At 37.4% G+C, this 22334-nt stretch overlaps 1 protein-coding gene across 1 annotated transcript in view; it reads left to right on the top strand.

Annotated features, from left to right (window-relative positions):
• LOC126349943 (TLC domain-containing protein 2-like) overlaps positions 1-22334 on the top strand; it is a 63443-nt gene that overhangs the window by 17027 nt on the left and 24082 nt on the right. The window contains exons 2-4 of the mRNA XM_050002472.1: positions 17421-17503; positions 21008-21090; positions 21165-21336. Of these exons, the coding sequence (XP_049858429.1) occupies positions 17421-17503; positions 21008-21090; positions 21165-21336 (338 nt within the window). The remainder of the gene's footprint in view (positions 1-17420; positions 17504-21007; positions 21091-21164; positions 21337-22334) is intronic.

Genomic DNA, 22334 nt, shown 5'->3' with positions numbered 1-22334 from the left:
ACAGGACACGTGTGTCTGGACATGCTGGAAAATTGGCTCTTGCCACAACTGGAGACCGACAGTGCCAACTTCATCTTGCAACAAGATGGTGCTCCACTGCACTTCCATCATGATGTTCGGCATTTCTTAAACAGGAGATTGGAAAACCGATGGATCGGTCATGGTGGAGATCATGATCAGCAATTCATGTCATAGCCTCCACGCTCTCCCGACTTAACTCCATGCGATTTCTTTCTGTGGGGTTATGTGAAAGATTCAGTGTTTAATCCTCCTCTACCTAGAAACGTGCCAGAACTGCGAGCTCGCATCAGTGATGCTTTCGACTTGATGTCTGCCAAATCACGAAAGGGGCACATATAGAACATTTGAGAATGCCTAAAAAAACTTTTTGAGTTTTTGTATGTGTGTGCAAAGCATTGTGAAAATATCTCAAATAATAAAGTTATTGTAGAGCTGTGAAATCGCTTCAATCATTTGTAATAACCCTGTATTTTGAGAGGCCGTTGGTATTATTCACAGGTTGTTTGTAGCTACAGTGAATCAAGAAACATTATCTAAAAGTATGACCATGACAGCACCAAAAATTATTTAATTACATTTTTGAAGAGGAGGTTGCAATGACAAGATTACAGTTACCTGAAATGTAGCTTGGAAGTCATTGTTAGATTGGAAAGTGGTATGTCAGTTGAGAATTGTTGAAACTAATGAATGTGATGTAACAACAAGAAGCTACTTTTAGGAATGATGTATTTGCAAACAGCCTGTACCAGTATCATATCTCTAGACCCGGGTTAGGTTGGAAAAGGTTAGTTTGGCTATGTATTGATGAAAGCAGTATGAGATCACGAGAGGAAATTTAGCTATGGGTAGTAAGTGATTCAAATAGTGATTAAAGAGATAATCAGAAAGAGATAATTCAGAAAAAATTGTACATATTGCTTGATTACTATCATTAGTGTGGGCATGGAGGTTGTAAGATTTGTGACATTTCTTATTTTTTTTTATTTTTTTTATTTTTTTATTTTTATAAGGAAATGACATATTTTGCTCATCATCATCATCACTTAAGACTGATTATGCCTTTCAGCGTTCAGTCTGGAGCATAGCCCCCTTATAAAATTCCTCCATGATCCCCTATTCAGTGCTAACATTGGTGCCTCTTCTGATGTTAAACCTATTACTTCAGAATCATTCTTAACCGAATCCAAGTACCTTCTCCTTGGTCTGCCCCGACTCCTCCTACCCTCTGTTGCTGAACCCATGAGTCTCTTGGGTAACCTTGCTTCTCCCATGCGTGTAACATGACCCCACCATCTGAGCCTGTTCATCCTGACTGCTACATCTATAGAGTTCATTCCAAGTTTTTCTTTGATTTCCTCATTGTGGACACCCTCCTGCCATTGTTCCCATCTACTAGTACCTGCAATCATCCTAGCTACTTTCATATCCGTAACCTCAACCTTGTTGATAAGGTAACCTGAATCCACCCAGCTTTCGCTCCCATACAACAAAGTTGGTCGAAAGATTGAATGGTGCACAGATAACTTAGTCTTGGTACTGACTTCCTTCTTGCAGAAGAGAATAGATCGTAGCTGAGTGCTCACTGCATTAGCTTTGCTACACCTCGCTTCCAGTTCTTTCACTATGTTGCCATCCTGTGATAATATGCATCCTATGTACTTGAAACTGTCCACCTGTTCTAACTTTGTTCCTCCTATTTGGCACTCAATCCGTTTATATTTCTTTCCCACTGACATTACTTTCGCTTTGGAGATGCTGATCTTCATACCATAGTCCTTACATTTCTGATCTAGCTTTGAAATATTACTTTGCAAACTTTCAATCGAATCTGCCATCACAACTAAGTCATCCGCATATGCAAGACTGCTTATTTTGTGTTCACACATCTTGATCTCACCCAGCCAGTCTATTGTTTTCAACAAATGATCCATAAATAATATGAACAACAGTGGAGACAGGTTGCAGCCTTGTCTTACCCCTGAAACAACTCTGAACCATGAACTCAATTTACTGTCAACTCTAACTGTTGCCTGACTATCCATGTTGTTGTTGTTGTTGTGGTCTTCAGTCCTGAGACTGGTTTGATTCAGCTCTCCATGGTACTCTGTCCTGTGCAAGCTTCTTCATCTCCCAGTACCTACTGCAACTACTTCCTTCTGCATCTGTTTAGTGTATTCATCTCTTGGTCTCCCTCTACGATTTTTACCCTCCACGCTGCCCTCCAGTGCTAAATTTGTGATCCCTTGATGCCTCAAAACATGTCCTACCAACCGATCCCTTCTTCTAGTCATGTTGTGCCACAAACTTTTCTTCTCCCCAATCCTATTCAATACCTCCTCTTTAGTTACGTGATCTATCCACCTTATGTTCAGCATTCTTCTGACCACATTTCGAAAGCTTCTATTCTCTTCTTGTCCAAACTATTTATCCATGTTTCACTTCCATACATGGCTACACTCCATACAAATACTTTCAGAAACAACTTCCTGATACATAAATCTATACTTGATGTTATCAAATTTCTCTTCTTCAGAAACACTTTCCTTGCCATTGCCAATTTACATTTTATATCCTCTCTACTTCGACCATCATCAGTTATTTTACTTCCTAAATAGAAAAACTGCTTTACTACTTTAAGTGTCTCATTTCCTAACCTAATTCCCTCAGCATCACCCGATTTAATTTGACTACATTCCATTATCCTCATTTTGCTTTTGTTGATGTTCATCTTATATCCTCCTTTCGAGACACTGTCCATTCCATTCAATTGCTCTTCCAGGTCCTTTGCTGTCTCTGACAGAATTACAATGTCATCGGCGAACCTCAAAGTTTTTACTTCTTCTCCATGAATTTTAATACCTACTCCGTATTTTTCGTTTGTTTCCTTTACTGCTTGCTCAATATACAGCTTGAATAACATCGGGGAGAGGCTACAACCCTGTCTCACTCCTTTCCCAACCACTGCTTCCCTTTCATACCCCTTGAATCTTATGACTGCCACCTGGTTTCTGTACAAATTGTAAGCCTTTCGCTCCCTGTATTTTACCCCTGCCACCTTCATAATTTGAAAGAGAGTATTCCAGTCAACATTGTCAAAAGCTTTCTCCAAGTCTACAAATGCTAGAAACGTAGGTTTCCCTTTTCTTAATCTTTCTTCTAAGATAAGTCGTAAGGTCAGTATTGCCTCACGTGTTCCAACATTTCTACGGAATCCAAACTAATCCTCCCCGAGGTCCGCATCTACCAGTTTTTCCATTCGTCTGTAAAGAATTCGCGTTAGTATTTTGCAGCTGTGACTTATTAAACTGATAGTTCAGTAATTTTCACATCTGTCAGCATCTGCTTTCTTTGGGATTGGAATTATTATATTCTTCTTGAAGTCTGAGGGTATTTCGCCTGTTTCATACATCTTGCTCACTAGCTGGTAGAGTTTTGTCATGACTGGCTCTCCCAAGACCGTCAGTAGTTCTAACGGAATTTTGTCTACTCCCGGGGCCTTGTTTCGACTCAGGTCTTTCAGTGCTCTGTCAAACTCTTCACGCAGTACCTTATCTCCCATTTTGTCTTCATCTACATCCTCTTCCCTTTCAATAATATTGTCCTCAAGTACATCGCCCATGTATAAACCCTCTATATACCCCTTCCACCTTTCTGCTTTCCCTTCTTTGCTTAGAACTGGGTTGCCATCTGAGCTCTTGATATTCATACAATTGGTTCTCTTCTCTCCAAAGGTCTCTTTAATTTTCCTGTAGGCAGTATCTATCTTACCCCTAGTGATATGCACCTCTACATCCTTACATTTGTCCTCTAGCCATCCCTGCTTAGCCATTTTGCACTTCCTGTCGATCTCATTTTTGAGACGTTTGTATTTCTTTTTACCTGCTTCATTTACTGTGTTTTTATATTTTCTCCTTTCATCAATTAAATTCAATATTTCTTCTGTTACCCAAGGATTTCTACTAGCCCTTGTCTTTTTACCTACTTTATCCTCTGCTGCCTTCACCTCTTCATCCCTCAGAGCTACCCATTCTTCTTCTACTGTATTTCTTTCCCCCATTCCTGTCAATTGTTCCCTTATGCTCTCCTTGAAACTCTGTACAACCTCTGGTTCTTTCAGCTTGTCCAGATCCCATGTCCTTAAATTCCCACCTTTTTGCAGTTTCTTCAGTTTTAATCTACAGGTCATAACCAATAGATTGTGGTCAGAGTCCACATCTGCCCCTGGAAATGTACTACAATTTAAAACCTGATTCCTAAATCTCTGTCTTGTCATTGTATGATCTATCTGATATCTTTTAGTATCTCCAGGATTCTTCCGTGTATACAACCTTCTTTTATGATTCTTGAACCAAGTGTTAGCTATGATTAAGTTATGCTCTGTGTAAAGACCTTTAATTGCTTGCAAAAGTGTGCCTCCTATTCCATAATCTCGTAGAACAGACAATAACTTCCTCCTAGGAACCCGGTCATATGCCTTTTCTAGATCTATAAAGCATAGATACAATTCCCTGTTCCACTCATAACACTTCTCCATTAATTGCCGTAAGCTAAAGATCTGGTCCTGACAACCTCTAAGAGGCCTAAACCCACACTGATTTTCATCCAATTGGTCCTCAACTAATACTCGCACTTTCCTTTCAACAATACCTGAGAAGATTTTACCCACAACGCTGATTAAAGAGATACCTCTGTAGTTGTTACAATCTTTCCTGTTTCCATGTTTAAAGATTGGTGTGATTACTGCTTTTGTCCAGTCTGATGGAACCTGTCCCGACTCCCAGGCCATTTCAATTATCCTGTATCGCCATTTAAGACCTGACGTTCCACTGTATTTGATGAGTTCCGACTTAATTTCATCCACCCCAGCTGCTTTATTGCACTGCAGTCTATTGACCATTTTCTCCACTTCCTCAAATGTAATCCTATTTCTATCATCATTCCTATCCCATTCTACCTCGAAATCTGAAACATTGCTGATCGTATTTTCACCTGCTTTGAGCAACTCTTCAAAATATTCCCTCCATGTGCCCAAGGCATCCACAGGATTCACCAGAAGCTTTCCTGACCTGTCCAAAATACTTGTCATTTCCTTCTTACCTCCCTTTTGAAGACTGCTAATTACACTCCAGAATGGTTTTCCAGCAGCTTGACCCATAGTCTCCAACCTGTTTCCAAAGTCTTCCCAAGATTTCTTCTTGGATGCTGCAATTATGTTTGGCTTTGTTTCTTTCTTCAACATAACTTTCTCTGTCTACCCGAGTTCTAGTATGTAGCCATTTTTGGTACACCTTTTTTTCCTTTTACAGGCTGCCTTGACTGTGTCATTCCACCAAGCTGTTTGCTTCATTCTACTTTTACGCACTACTGTTCCAAGATATTCTTTAGCCACTTCTAGTACTGTGTCCCTGTACCTTGTCCATTCCTTTTCCAGTGACTGTAATTGACTACATTCACCTACTTGTACCTCTTGAGATCGCTGTTATGTACTTGAGCCTGATTTCCTTATCCTGAAGTTTCTCCACTCTTATCCTCCTACATATGGACCTGACCTCCTGCACTTTCGGCCTCACAATCCCAATTACACTGCAGATTAAATAATGATCAGTGTCATCAAAGAATCCCCTGAATACACGTGTGTCCCTCACAGCCTTCCTGAATTCCTGATCCGTTATTATATAGTCAATGACAGATCTGGTTCCCCTGCCTTCCCAAGTATACCGGTGAATGTTCTTATGTTTAAAAAAGGAGTTTGTGATTACTAAGCCCATAATGGCACAGATATCCAAGAGTTGTTTCTCGTTCCTATTGGCCTCAATACCCTCTCCAAATTTACCCATAACCTTTTCATACCCTTCTGTTCGATTTCCAATCCTGGCATTAAAATCACCCATGAGCAGAACACTGTCCTTGTACTTTACTCTAACAACTACATCACTGAGTGCCTCATAAAAACTTTCCATCTTATCTTGATCTGTCCCTTCACAATGCGAATATACTGACACAATCCTAATTTTCTTGCTAGACACTGTCAAATCTATCCACATCAGTCGTTTGTTTACGTACCTTAGTGCAACTACGCTGGGTTCCATTTCTTTCCTGATGTAAAGCCCTACACCCCATTGTGCTATTCCTGCTTTGATTCCTGACAGGTAGACCTTGTATTCTCCCACTTCCTCTTCTTTCTCACCCCTTACCCGAATGTCACTAACAGCTAAAACGTCCAGCCCCATCTTACTTGCAGCCTCTGCCAGCTCTACCTTGTTCCCAGGGTAGCCCCCATTGATATTAATAGCTCCCCATCTCCTTACCATTTGTTTGCCGAGTCCCTTGTTTGTCAGTTAGAGGTGGGACTCCGTCACCTCCAAAGGTTCGAGGCATTTTGCTCTGATTGTTATCAGCATCATATTTAAAGTATCGGGGAGGCAGGTTGCTAGCCTTACTTGCCCCGAGTCCCATTGAGTTTTACCCCTAACGGTTGGGGGACTAACTGGTGAATTTGGTAGTCTTTGCCGTCTGAACACAAAGGTGACCACGACTCAGAATATGTCCGAGATGACCAGCCTTATTCCAAAGTAACTGGTATCCCGACTATCGGGACCACTTACTTGGCCATTCGTACGTTGCCTGTGGTTCATGAACTAGGACATGACTACAGGAACCCACGCCATGAACCATACATATTTTGCTTTAAACATTAAATTATTTTCATGAAAGGACTTAGCAGCACAGAATACAGTAGGCACTCAGAAATATGTTACATCACCTGAAATTTCACTGAGTGAATGGACTCTTACATTCAGGGGACTAGTGAACAACTTGAGCCATTAGTATTCTTTGAAGTGTGAGATCATCTGTTAGATAGACGACATTACAAGTGTTTTGTTTTGTTTATAGATGTTGGTTAATATATAACTTCTCTTTTACCCTTGTCCAGTATAAGTTAATTCTCCCTCTCATATTACCTTAGTGTTAATTGCACATATCTTACCTACATTTCTTCATTTTACTGTCAGATATTTCACATTCAGAATATGGCTGGAGGGCAACACAACTGGTCTTTGAAACACTATATGACAGTCTTCTGCATTGAGGGAGAGCAGCCGTGTCTACCAGAAAGACTGTGTATTCTGATTCAGCACCCCTCATATTGCCACAAACTACCCGCATAGAATAGTATCCCATACAGTACTGTGATTTTCAGTAGAAATTTTCCCTCGTATACTAACATCGAAGTCTTATTGTGGTAGTGCACTGAAATATGTAACGTATTTATCATTTAACTTACTGGAAATGTTTTGCGGAATGCTTGTATTTTTATTGATCACACTAATGATTCAACATAAATATTTGTCAGCTTCTAATATTAGTTCTTTTGCCTGTTTTAATGATAAAGCATGCTGGTGGATACTTTAAATTTTAAGACAAATGCAGTTATAAGAAACTTGTCTTATTTGGTTTGTTTATGAGTATAAATGTGATTAATTCAACAACAGTATTTGTTGAGCAGGCATGTTTAAGTTAGTGGCTGTTAAAGGCTAGCCCCAAAGCACTTTATTTATTGGAAAATTTGTAAATTTGTGGTAAATTCCTATGGGACCAAAGAGTTGAGGTCATTGGTCCCGTTTATTTATTCATAGCCTAGCCACAAAGCAGTTTATTTATTCACTGATAGTCAATTTGAGCTTTAATAATGTAAGTGGTTTAGAGTAGCATAAACTCTTTAGATTTTTTGTTAATTGCTCATGATTTCTTATATTTCACTTGTTTGTCTTCTCTAATTTGTAGTTTGCATCATGAATCTTCCACTTAAGACAGAAAGTGATTGTCTGTCTTCATTGCTGTACTAGAAACAACTTTCTGTGCCAAAAAACTGTAAGCAGTTAACATTGTTAAGATGTGCTGCAGTGCTGCATTCATAACTTTATTTTAATTTGGCAGTAGTGATGTAAAGATCTGAAGAGAAAATGCCTCATGTAAGAAAATACATTAGTCTCATGATCATAGAATACAAAAATATTTTCACTTCCTAACTTACATGAAATGAAGGGCTTACATGAAAAAAAAGGGAATTTTTTTTTCATATTCGTGCCTCAGAACTGCCACAGTTCATTTAATTTGACACCAAGACTAGTATTATCACAATTGCTTACAAATTTACACATGTGGTGCAGGAGTATGAACCCTCCAATTTATAAAATGTTGAATTGTTCCTTCTGAGAAAGACTGCAGTGAGAAATAAATTGTTGCTGTTTTTAGTATATGTGTCTATTATATGTTTCTATATCTTGAAACAGCTTAATATCTAAGCTAGAATTCAGCAAGATAATGCATAAAATAGCATTTAGAGTACATGGTATCATAAAAATCATATGTGAAAACCTGACATCAATAGACCTAGATAATAAATTTACTTAATTTAGTTTAACCAACAACTACAGGCAATGTACTTACAACATTTGTATCAAAGGAAAATTCAACTGAGGTCCTAATAAATTTTGAGAGAATGTTATTGGCCAGTACATACCTTCAGGATACATAAAAGGTACATTACTGCCAAACAGCTCATATAACAGTAAAAGTGACTCAATATCTAGCTTTTGGAATTAATAGTTCCTTGTTCAGGGAGGAGAGAGGGATAGGTTGGGGAAGGTTAAAATGGGAAGACATAGACAGATACACACAGGCAGTCATAAGCAATGTGCCTTTTCAACAAACTGACAATATAACCCAACAAAAACACAATGTGGCACTGCTCTGGACACTTTTTCTGTGACTAAAGGACTATAGAATTCATCTGTTAATCTTGATATGTGATTGTCATATCATCTTAATGGGAACAAGTTCATTTTCAAAATAAACTTATGAAATCAGTAGATCATGAGGACATCAATTCTACTCAGACAGTACGGTAAAGCCCCAGTATTTCGAGGTTCCTTGTAATTCAAGCTGGTTTTCCGAAAAATAAAATTTTACATAAGTGTAAATTAAAAACCCATTTAAATGAGTTGTCCACGGGTACATTTTACAGACTTTCGAATGTGTTACATTTTGAACTTATTTTCAATTTTCAATGTGCAATACAGGTAAAACTGTACAAGCTAGTGTTTTTGTACACAATTCCCAGAAATAATCTTGGCCTCAGGCTGCTAATGCAATTCTATTACAGATGGACAGGTACTATCAGGTTTCGAGGAGTGTGCTTGCTGCTGCTGGACTGCAGTATAAAGTTAGATGTGAAACATACCATCTAAAATATCGAGAAACATTTTGTATCATGTGCCATAGAGCTAAAATCTGAGGAGAAGTGTAAAAATCTAATTGTCATATCAATATACAGGGCAGCACTGGGTGTAAAAAACATATTTTTTTAAAAAGTTGGAACAGTGCTAAACCATTTTTTATAACAATGAAGTGAACTTATTACTATGTGAAGATTTTAACATCAACTTGTTAGTTGTAAATGAAGAAAAAAGTCAGCTTTCACTTGAAACCAATCTTCACAGACCCCACTAGAATAACAGAATTCGAGAGGACGACGGTTCAATCCCGCGTCCGGCCATCCTGATTTAGGTTTTCCGTGATTTCCCTAAATCACTCCAGGCAAATGCCGGGATGGTTCCTCTGAAAGGACACGGCCGAATTCCTTCCCCATCCTTCCCTAATCCGATGAGACCGATGACCATGCTGTCTGGTCTCCTTCCCCAAACAACCAACCAACCAACCAATAACAGAGTCATCTTTGTACCTATTAGATAATATCTTTACAAATATCGAAAATGATGTTAGTGGTCTTTCAGACCACAACATGCTAGTAACATGCATAAATTCTTCGGTACCTGAGGTGGTTAAATACACGTGGGAATATAAAAGGCACTTCTACCCAGAATAAGGTTAATATTTTTATCCAATCATTAGCAAAAGAAACGTGGGAAGATGTGTACTCAAAATCATCAACTGATGAATCATTCAATGCATTTTATAATACCTTCCTGTCCATATTTGAGATGTGTTTTCCAAAAAAACTGACAAGAATTAATGTCATGCCAAGAAACAGCAGCTAGTGGATAACACCTGCTATCAGAGTATCCAGTCAAAAGCTAAAACTTCTCAATCGACTGAGAAAAGGCAATAAAGATGAACACTAAGCAGAATATGTTAAGACATATAAGAAAATAAAACAGCCAAGACAATGCACAATAACAACGTAATCATAGGAACAGCTAGCAAGTTGAAAGTAATATGGAATATAGTCAAAAAGGAAACAACGAATGTGTTGCAAAAGCAAGATGACATTGTATTAAAAGATGATCATGAAGTGTTTCACAGAAATGGGACTCTAGCAAATTACATAACCACTCCACTCAATCTGAGTAAAAATTTTGCTAGTAATAGTAGTACCACAGTTCAAAGAGAGCAAAGTGGCAATTCAGTATTGCTATGCCCCACAAATAAATTAAAAGTTATGAATATAATAAAAACAATGAAGAATAAATTGCCCTTTGGAATTGAAGAGGTACCAGGTTCAGTCATAATTAAATGTGCTAGTATCATTGCAGAACCACTCTTACATATCATTGACAGAAGGAGCGTCCCCACAAAGATTAAAATTTTCAAAAATAAAACCATTGTGTAAACAGGGTAATATATATGAAGTGGGAAACTATAGACCGATAGGTTTGTTATCTGTATTTTAAAGAATAATAGAGACTGTCATGAGAAACATAATTACAAATTACCTTGAAAAATTCAATCTCATCTGTAAACCAACATGGTTTTCACAAAGGCATGACTACAGAAACAGCAATTACCCAATTCATCGAAAACATTGTAATAGGACTTGACAGAAATAACAGTAGAGTAGGAATAAACTTAGACTTATAGAAGGCATTCGATACTGTTGATCATAATATCTTGCTAGACAAAGTAGAAGCTGAAACTTCCTAGCAGATTATAACTGTGTGCCGGACCGAGACTTGAACTCGGTCCGGCATACAGTTTTGATCTGCCAGGAAGGTTCAAATCAGCGCACACTCTGCTGCAGAATGAAAATCTCATTCTGGAAACTAGAAGCTATTGGTACACTGGGAGTTGCATTAAAATGATTTCAGTCATATCTCCACAATAGAAAACAGGTACCGTATTTACTCGAATCTAAGTCGCACTTTTTTTCCAGTTTTTGTAATCCAAAAAACCGCCTGCGGCTTAGAATCGAGTGCAAAGCAAGCGGAAGTTCTTAAAAATGTCGGTGGGTGCCGCCACAACTTAGTTCTGCCGTCGAATATATGTAGTGCTACACAGGCATGCTTTGTAGGCACAAAGATAAATACTGGCGCCAAAACCTCTGCGTCAGTAAATAAATTAAAAAAAAAAGGGTGGAAGACAAGCTTTTTGTCTCCGCGCCGAGTTTCGACCACTGCATTTTTATACATTATCCAACAAAGTAAATATAAATTCCGTATTGTTCATCTTCGAATGTTGCAGCATTTCAATGTACTACGAAAACCCGACTGGCAAGAATGTTTAGGATGTTTGTCAATATGGCCAGCTCTACGTTCTGAATTTTTTCCTATCTGTGAGAAGAGATGGTTGCTAATAGGAACTTTTATAAATTGTGAATCACATGCAGTATTCTCGTCACCATAAGAATAATACGAATATTTACATTTTGCCTTGTATTGTTTCGTGTTTACTGCTATCTCATTTAAATCCTGTCTGCGTAATAAACCACAAAACTAGAGTGAGACAATAGCAAACGTGGAAAAATATACATATCATGTCATATTTATATTCGTATTATTCTTATGCTAAACTGTGATACAGTCAGAAATGAAGCGAGGCAATTGACTAGATTTTTAAGTCTAAGATGATTATAATTTCTGTGCAGAATGTAATATACTAAAGGGGCGCCTGCCAAGATTCGTTCAGAACATCTTCTATCATACGCAGTCTATTATTTGGTTCTTGTTGATCATTATCAAAGAAAGCAGCAGTGTAAGTAACAACAAGTAGCAGTCTCTTGCCATTGTTTCGCTAATGAGACGATCTCTCTCTCTCTCTCTCTCTCTCTCTCTCTCTCTCTCTCTCTCTGCATTTTCAGTGTAGAATGACATAAACAGTTATAACAAAGAAAACTGACTTATCAGATCAAAGAAAAATAAGCAATCAATTCAAACCAGATGAAGAACGTGAAAAAGGAAGGGTACCCGTATAAATACGGATGGAGCGCCTGACGCATAGCAATGGCTACCTGGTAAAGCTTAACTGCTAAGCTTACGACTCGAACCAAACTACTGTAGCTGTATTGTCATTCATTCGACCTAAATTGTCTCATATTACAGTGGACCAACTCTATTTCCATTTGGAGGTGCGGCCTAAAACTTTTCTCTCCCCTTGAATTTCGAGTCTCAAATTTCAGGTGCGGCTTAGATTCGGGAATTTTTTTTTCTTGATTTCGAGTCTCATTTTTCAGGTGCGGCTTAGATTCGAGTGCAGCTTAGACTCGAGTAAATACGGTAGTAGAAATTACCCCAGCAAACATTAAAATCCAAAGCATTGTGTACAGATTGGACATGCAGACTGTACCAACCGGAGTACCTCAGGGCAGTGTTCTAGGAACTCTCTCATTTCTTATATATATTAATGATATCAAAACCCCCAATCAGTGGTACGCACATAACTTTGTTTGCTGCTTACACAAATATTATTGAAACAGACATAAATAGGGTATTGCCAACATCTGCAACCAGATTTTTGGAATACATACAAAGCTGGTTTGGACAGAACAGGCTAACCTTAAATATTTCAAAAACTAATTGTATACATTACAGGGAAACAAAGGTTCATCATGATGTGAACCTCTATATTCAAAATAAAAAAATTGAAAGGGTAGCTCCCACAAAATTCTTAGGTATGCAAATTGATGAAAATTTATACTGGAAAGCCCACATTCTCTACCTCACTAACAAGTTAAGCTCTGCTTGCTTTGCATTACATATAATTAGTACTGAGTGTAGGAGAGTGTGTAGCAGAACTGTCGACTTTGCTTACATCCATTCTGCTATCATCTATGGCCTAATCCTCTGGGGTCATAATAAGACAACATGAAAACCACAAAAACAAGCTGTTAGAATAATTTCGAACAGTAAAAGCCTATCACCTACCATAAGTTATTTCAACACCTAAATATTCTACCGTTACCATGCATCTATATATAAAAAAAGTGTTGTTAATATAAAAATAAACATTGATAATTATAAAACCAACTCAGATCTTCACTCGTACGATTCAAGAATGTGCAATGACATCCACATAAAAAGAGTAAACAAGGCTTTAACACAAAAACAAACCAATATTCAGGGTACTATTTTGCACAACAATCTTCCAACTCAGCTAAAAGAAATAAAAACATTATGTTCATTCAAGAAAGCAATATTTCAATTCTTAATTACCAACTGCTGTTATAGTATAAACGAATATCTGCAGTAACCTTGTAGCAAGTAACTACATTCATTTAGTCTAATAATAATAATAATAATAATAATAATAACAAAGTGTAGGTGTGGATGGTATAGGCAAGAATGTGTGTTGTTGAGAACCAATAAATTAAGCTTACATACATTGTACTCGCATTTAGAATAGATCCTGATCGTATGTAATTACCATATGTGGCCATTAATTATGGACACGGTGTGAACAGTAGGTTATTTATTTCTGTGTTTGAGCATGTTCTGTTGTAAGTCATCTCAATTAAAAGTCTGATCACTGAACAACTAAATAAACAGTAACACATGTGAATTTCTATAGGATAATTCACATGTGGTCCATATTCCCTTCCTCCTCACTGCGAAGTTTGCGCCGGCCTGTTTCTCGGGTATCGCTCTTTTAAGCCTGCATAAAAATGTAGTTTTCCTCCCAGTTAGAATCCTATCGAAAGCAAGCACCATTAACTACTACATGGTCAGTTATGCATGTAGTCACTTTTATATTATAGGTTACACCTTCCCTCTATAAGATTTCCCTTAGGATGGTACCTAAGTTATCATTCACAGTGTCAGCAATTGTATTCACTCATGTGACTTGGCTTCTGCAATCTTCGCCTCACTATTTTTCCTATTCTTTGGTTATTTTTTCTGTGATGGTTTTTGCCTCACTGCATACAGAGTATAGCTGTGTGTCAAGCTGACTAGTGGCTACACAACTTGTCACAGTTAATTTGACTTGCCACTCAGGCCTGCTTCTTCACCTTCTGATGCTCAGTCTTCATACTTTTTGATTTGTTCATGCCATTTTGTGAGGAACTCTGTTTGTTGAGCCTTTACTTCTCTCATTTTGACTGTATTTTCCTGAAACTTTCGCATTAATTCTTCCATCAGTTCAGCTGTGTTTTCCCTTATCTTTTCCTCAGTCTTTTCCAAGCTCAAGACTCCTACGCAGTTGTGCATTCATAATTGCTAAGAATGTCTGCATATCTAAATATCTTTCCCCTCCAGTACTTGTCTGGGTTTGTTCCTGTCCTATCTTCTTTCTTTTACACTGTTTGTTTTCTTGCTGAATTCACGAGATTGATGTACTACTATCTTTCACTTCCACTCTTTCATCCACTGAATAAAACTCTTTTTGCTCTTGTTCCTGACATTTCCGTGATTCCTGGGTCAGTCTCTTCCATCTTCCTTTCTGATTCTAGCTAGCGTAGCTTAAAATTCTGTTAGCTGCCTCTCCCTGCATGTTCTTCTTCTGTTTTCCATGACTGTTGTGTTCATTATTTCACTTATACATCACATCTTCCTCATATGTTACTAACTATTGCCGTTTGCGCTGTTAGTAGTTCCCTATTGTTGCCTTGCATAGTTCCAGATTTCACACTTCCTTTCTGCAACTTTCAGATCTGAAGATTGTATCATGGCATGGTACATCATTTCTAAGATCTCCCTTAAATGCACATGTATTACTTTTTATTTAGTTGTTTGACAATTGGACTTTAAACAAAGACAATAAATGCACATGTATTATTGTTTATTTAGCTGTCTGACAATTGGACTTATTGTTTTTTTAGCTGTCTGACAATTGGACTTTAACAAAGACTTCTTAAATGTCCAACATAGAAATAAAGTGTCTATCTATTGCTCATATTGCATCTGTAATTAATGGCCATTGACTTGATAATTACATGTGATCAGGGTCTGTTATAAATTCCAAAACAATTTATATAAACTTAGTTTATCAGTTCCCAACAGTGAATCTTCCTAACTATGCCTTACACACCCACACTTCTGTAATTCATGGACAGTTTGTCATTCCAGAGATGTCACATTTTATTGAACTTGATTCTTTCATTGATACTAGTTTCAACTTTTGCTGCAATCTCCTACATGTTCTTAATTTGCATGATTTCCAATCAGTAATTTCAGTTCTACTCACACTGGAAAGGCTAACACTTGCTCTTTCTGCTTATCTTTTATTAATAAGCACTCAACTTCTTAATACAGTTCTTTGTCTCAACATGTCTTTAGCTCTTACTGCAATCAAGTCTCATCTTTATGATCTGACTAACACTTCTAGCTCCAAAGAATAACTACTGACATATGCCTTTGGTGTATACTGGAAACACTGCTGCTTGGACTCGACAGTGCTCCTCCTGTCAGAATGGCAGACTTTTTTCCAACTAGCACATGCTAACTGAAGAGTAAGAGTGTTGCAGATGAAGTACTCTTATATTAGCTCCAATAGAACATAAGGAATTGTCCATAGTATTTATGTGATGGTGGAGAACTTATTACATTTATTGGGCCTTAGTAACCCTACTGTAAGCTGTACTGTCATGTGCATAACATTGGTGTGGTTTCCATTGTCCAGAAACTACAAATGCCTCAGGCTTTAATGGGCCCAAGAATGCTGTCATCAGCAAATTCAGTGATGAAATCTAATATTTTTGTGTGAGGCCCACTTCACTGTTTCCTTGGTGCTTGTCGCATACATGTTGGATGCTATCATGATGACCCTAATCTAGTTTACCAAGTGGACTGGACTTCAATTTGGGAGTGAAGCGGATCAAATCCCTGTCCATGAATCATGAATTATGTTTTCTGAGTTTCACTGAATTACTTGAGCCAAATGACAGTATGCACCTTTTAACAAAAATTTGTTATGTCATCCTTCTCCAATCTGAAGGATCTGTCTTTAGTGACTTTGTTCCTAACTCTCTAGCAGGCGAAGCTGTATATGAAGACTTTAAGGTGAGTGATCAGCTGTGTGTTTTGTATAAACCTGTTAATGACATGGAAGTGTAAAGAACTCTGAAAGGAAAAAAAGGGTGCTCTGTTTGGGGAGAAAATGATTGACTTATTATACACAGCTCTTTGTACGCATTATCACATAATATGTTAACAGTTATAACTGGCAACAGAATTAGTTTGCAGAATGCTACCTGAACAAGTATGAACACCATGTATTTTAATTTTTTATTTTACATTACTTACAAGGGCAATATTTTACAGAATTTAAGGTTTTAATGCAGTCTTTTTCTTCTTTCCCTTTTGCAGAATGGCACATTGGTTAACTTGTGACCAAAACTGATTGTGCTTGTCATAATAATGTATGTGTGCCTCTAAAATAAAAAGAAGATTATAGGTCAGAAAGGATTTTATTGGTGAAAGATTATTGTGGGATCATGATGAATCACATTGGGTCAAATGAGAAAACTGTTAATTTGAGCTGGCCGGAGTGGCCGAGCGGTTCTAGGCGCTACAGTCTGGAGCCGCACGACCGCTACGACCGCAGGTTCGAATCCTACCTTTTTTTTTTTTAAGTAAAATATCTGTTGTATTGACAAATGTAACAAGCTGACCTATTGACAGTTGTTGCCACTCTTGTCTCCAAAATGTCTGCTACTGGGAACCATACAGTAATGACATTGATGTGTATGGGATACTGACAGGATTGTCAGGTGCCTGGTAGTGGAAGTTTTTGTTTAATGACAGCACTATTAAACTGGATATAACGTTTAGCCAACATCTGCTATTGTTGACAAGGATATTCCTTCTTTGTTGCTAAACTAGTCACATCAAAATTTTGAATTGCTGTGTTGATAGCATATGCATATAGAACAGAATCATTGCACATTAATTATGAAATTGCTATCCATTTTATATTGGAAGTGTCAAAAATTGCAGTTTAAATTATAAAAATACATTACAGCAAAAGCCTGTTGGGCATTCTATTGTCTATACCAAGCAAGATGATGTAAGTTAAGTCTCATATGCTACTTACCAATATGAATCACCCAGAGATACCAAACCAAATTAACAAAATTGTTCTTGAATACACTGCATGTCTCCATGTGTAGTCTAACATAAGTACTATTATTAGAATGTTTGGTTCACAATGAATGTATTTCTGTTTAGCTTCTGGCAGTCTCCTGAAATGAGACAGGACCTTATATCTAAATACACAGCATCTGCCCATGGAGTGATTTCCTTTTCCACTGGTAAGTAATTGTAAAAACTATCAGAAAGTAGGTATCTTTTTTTATAACTCACCAAATGGTGGCAGGGGAACACACACACACACACACACACACACACACACACACACACACACACATACAAGCTTTTGGAGCCAGTGGCTCTTTCTTCTGGCAGAGGAGTTAGAGGGCTTCCAGGAGAACTTACCCTCCAACTCTAGCTTTGGTCATTTCCCTCAATTCTGATCAAATCTTGCCAGCTCCCCTTCCTTCCACATCTACTGTCGCCCATCTTGTATCTCTGGGCTTGCCTCTCTTCCTTGTTGCCTGGGGAACCCATTCCAATGCCTTCTTCTCGATTACCCTCCCTGGCTTTCTCAATGCATGCCACAACCATCTCCATTTTCTCTAATGTATACTATTTGCTACCATATCTCCAGAGCTCCTTGTTACTCCTTTTTTCTTACTACCAGATGTTCATGATACGCCAGACACACCCATTTATGAAGCTCTGTAACTCTTATGCTATATTTGTGTCTGCTTTCCAACTTTCACCTGCTGTATAAGACAGCCTTCACATTTGTTTTAAAAATACGAATTTTTATTTTGCGTGTGTTTCACCATATTGGATACAATTGTCTGAAGGCAGCATTGTCCTTCTGTATGCAGTTCTTCACATCTTCTTCTGTTTCTTTCACCATACTGCCCAGGTACAAGAATAAATGCACAGTCTTCCCCTGTTGCTTCCCTACAAACAGAGGCTCTTCCATGTTCCCAGAGTTCACTCTTCTTTTTTGCCTTTGTATGGACCAACATCCGTTGCCGGTTTTTTCAGAGAATGTCGGTGTTTGAGGTAGTAAAACATTGTCATATAAGAAATTGTTTGCCTCCAGAGGTGTACGGATTCCGGTTACGTTCCTCTTGCCCTGAGTACTGTGGCTCTTTGTACAGCTACATCAAGAACAAGTAGAAAAAGTGTTGTTTACAAAACAAACCTGTTGGCTGTGTGAAATTTCCGTTGTGGAGCACACAACTTTTGTAACCACCAGATAGAGATCTTTGATGATGTTTAGGATTTTCTGTGGTGTACAATAGCTTTGCAACACCTGCACAGCACTTGATTTTTCACAGAACTTAAGATCTTTTCAAAATCTATGATTGCCAGGTATTTTGTTGTTTTGAATTCTTTACTTCTCTCTAAGATGAATATAAGAGTATTAATAAGATCACCACAACTGTTTTACATCTGAAAATGAGCCCATTCTATATGCTGTCAGTTTTCAGTCTAATCTTTAATTCTATTTAAGAAAATTCTGGTAAGAATCTTACTGCACACTGACAACAGTTTAATACCACAATAGGTGTTACAATGTAACAAATTTCCCACTTTTTGGGAGTTTCAACATCAACCCATTTTTCAGCTCCATTGGGGATTTCTCTTTGAGCAAAATAATGCTTCAGCAAGAGGTGAAGAATTTTAACATTAATTTCTTTGTTGGCTTTTAAGAGCTTTGGTGCTATATTGTCTAAGTGTGGAGCCTTTGCATTTTTTTAGGCTTCTCAAAGCACTCCTCGGTCCATTGTAGCATGCTGCAGTGGCTGTCTTCCATGATTTAATAGCTCCTTGAATGGTCCTCAAGCCTTTGTAGCTGTGCCTTACTATGATATTGTACAGGTTCTTTATAGTCCTGTTTTGCTGCTTCTTCTGCGAACTGTGCCTGATCTATCCATTTCTTTTTCTCTCTTGTTGTCCATATATTCGTTCTTTTGTTTGCCTCATTGTATTTTTTAATGCACTTCTGTGCTTTTGTCTTACAAATATTTCACTTTGATTTTAGTTCTTTCTTCTGGTTTAAATGCTGCTAACAACAATTTCACTTAACCTGCTTAGTTAAACAGAAATACATGATACCAACTAACAGCAAAACAGTGACTTTCACAAAAGAAGGTAAATAAATAAGCCATGACTGCTGATTTCAAAATAAATTTTTCTTGTTTTATATGTAAAATGATGTCCTCATAGTCATCCAAAGACAAAATGTCGATATATGAAAAATAATGAGTCGTTTCTGAAGCAGGAGAAATATAATCAGCTCATCAAGATCGACCAAGTGCGAATAAACACTGTTCACCAATAAGCCAAATAACACAACAATATAAGTGTATATCTGGTGCAATTAACTTAGTTAAACTACACAGCTAAAATAAATCCGCAATACCCACTAAACACACATCATCATCTTCACAATAATAATAATAATAATAATAATAATAATAACAATGACAACAACTGTATAAGCCCATTTTAATTGGACTGCCAGAGGACAGAACACTTGTCACTACATAAAGAAATCAATCGGTTGATCTATTTTTCTTTCAAAATCAAGAGTAGATCATGGTCCCATCTTGTTGAACCCATGCAGTTGTGTAGTATGGCTGAATATTACTCCTAGGTTACAGTTATTGTCTCATCATAAAATGTGGCCACAGCACACAAGACACTTACACATAAATTGTGACAATTGTCACCTGGCAAAAAATAAAGTTAGTTTTGTTTTTTGATGAGAGTTTCATACTCATTGTACCACTAAAAAGCACAGTACAGGTTCTTTATAGTCCTGTAAGCACAGTAACTGTATGGGTGTCATATAGATGAAGTTCCTGATAGGTGGGTTTTCAATCCTTTTATTATGTAGATCTTGGATATACATTACATTCTAGGACTGCATTTCAAAGTCCTTGAGCAGCAGTCTTTTCACACATTGATCAACAGCACTAGGTGTTAATTTGTAAAACATATTAATCTTTTCTCACTTCATGCTCTGATTGAACATTTTCATCCTAGATAACACTTTAGGGGTCAGCCAGGTGCTATCGGTTTCACTGTTAACCCAGGGCCTCATTTGTTTGAAGCACACAGCAGAATCATTTTCATTGAAGAACATGAGCGTAAGAACTAAAGTCTGAATCATATGTGAAATATATAACAACCAGACTCATTAGCCTTGAAAAAATATTTTCACAATAAAATTGTGATGTGTTGCTAATCACCCTATGGTGTAACAGCAGATGACAGCGCAGAGAACAACTTGTAAAGAACATTCCCATTACTCTACTCCTTCCACGACCTGAGCATTGTTCCTTTCAAATGTTGTAAATTTCTGCTTCTTCTGTTGTTGTTATTGCGCGTCTTTTTTACTATTTTTACAAGTGCTCACTATTAAAATGACATTTGATAAACTAGCAGATAGTGAGACTATTGTTAACATATCAGGGGATTTCATTAATTATGTGAGCTGCCTCAAAACAGTGTATTCTCCACATTCCACATGTATCTTTGTTTGATTGTTCATGCATGTGTGAATAATTAGGTTATATGTCTATCTTTGTAAGTGAAGTAAAATATTACCATACACAAGCAGTAGAGTACAGATTTATTTATTGTTATAACATCAAGGTGGTATGATATTTTTGTTAAGTTGTAATGAAAAATCTTTTCTTTGTCTGAATGTACTTACAATGTTCCAGGTTATTTCGCGTATGACCTAATAGACATGATACTGCATCACAGAAAAAGAAGTAGCTATGAACTCATGATTCATCACATCTTTGTAAGTGTCATTCTGTAATGTGCTTCATTTAATTGTAGGTGTGGCCACATGCATGTAAAATACCCATGTTTCAGGTGCTTCTATGTTTTGGTCTATCCGTGACAACACGATTCTACCTGGGGTATGGCCTGGTGGCTTTGTTAGTTGAAGTTAACAGCGTTTTCCTGCATACAAGACAACTGATGTTGATACAAGGCATTAATAAACGTGATTCCCTTTATCGGCTCAATAGTACATTGAACTTAGGTATGTATTATTCCTCATTAGCATCTGGTATTTTTCAATCAGAATTATAATTTTCTTTATATTTAGTGTTCTTAAATTACCTTGTTATGCAGAGAAGGAGTGCACGGAAATTTTGAAGCTTTTGACAGGTTTGTGTTGTGTTAAGTGTTTGGAGAAATAGCTGTCATTGGACAAAGAAGTATGTTTTATGAACAACTGTTATGACTAAAGTATAGGCTTGGCAAAGTAACAGAAAAGGGGAAACGCCAGTACATGAAGAGTTGTACACTAAGCATTTTCCATTTAACTTTCTGATATAAGTCCTGTTTTACATTTACAGTACGTAGACAATTTTCTTTGAAAACTGTACCTGTTAGTAATGCAATGATACATCAGTAGCAAAACAGTAGGCATATAGGGCCAACACAATAATGACAGCATTTTCCAAAGTAGCAGTGAATAGTTCTTTTAAGAAGCAGACCATCATTACTGAATTGATCCTTGTATAGGAAAACTGGGTAATTACTAAGTAGCATCACAAAGGCAGGAACATGTGCGAAGTCATGAAACGAAGGTAACTAATTGAGCATAAGGTTGCATCAGGCTAATGAGAGAGAGGAATTGGAGGTAATGTGACCAGTCTAGCATTATTTAGGAAAATGACCTATTGCTCCAACTCAAGAGAAACACATCAAGACAAGACCAGAAGAAAACAACAGTAAATGTTGACAGTATAATAGATTTGAAAAAAAACTGAGAAGTTTGATGTGGCAGCAAGGGTCTTTGGCAAGTCAGAGTAAAAGAAAAACTAACATACAATTGCATGATTAATTTGGAAAAAACTCTGCTGCAACAGAAGAAAACGAGAAGCAAATAGTAGAAAAGGTGCAGTAATTGAAAAAAAGACATACGAACCATAGAAGAAAGAGGGAAAAAATAATGGTAGTGACAGAGTGATGGACGGCAAAATGAAAACAAATTATACAACAGGCAGAGGTGAGAATGAAACTGTACTCAAA

This window comes from Schistocerca gregaria, chromosome 1, assembly GCF_023897955.1.
Source record: "Schistocerca gregaria isolate iqSchGreg1 chromosome 1, iqSchGreg1.2, whole genome shotgun sequence".
Taxonomy (NCBI): Eukaryota; Metazoa; Arthropoda; class Insecta; order Orthoptera; family Acrididae; genus Schistocerca; species Schistocerca gregaria.
This window is presented reverse-complemented; position numbering and strand designations above follow the sequence as displayed.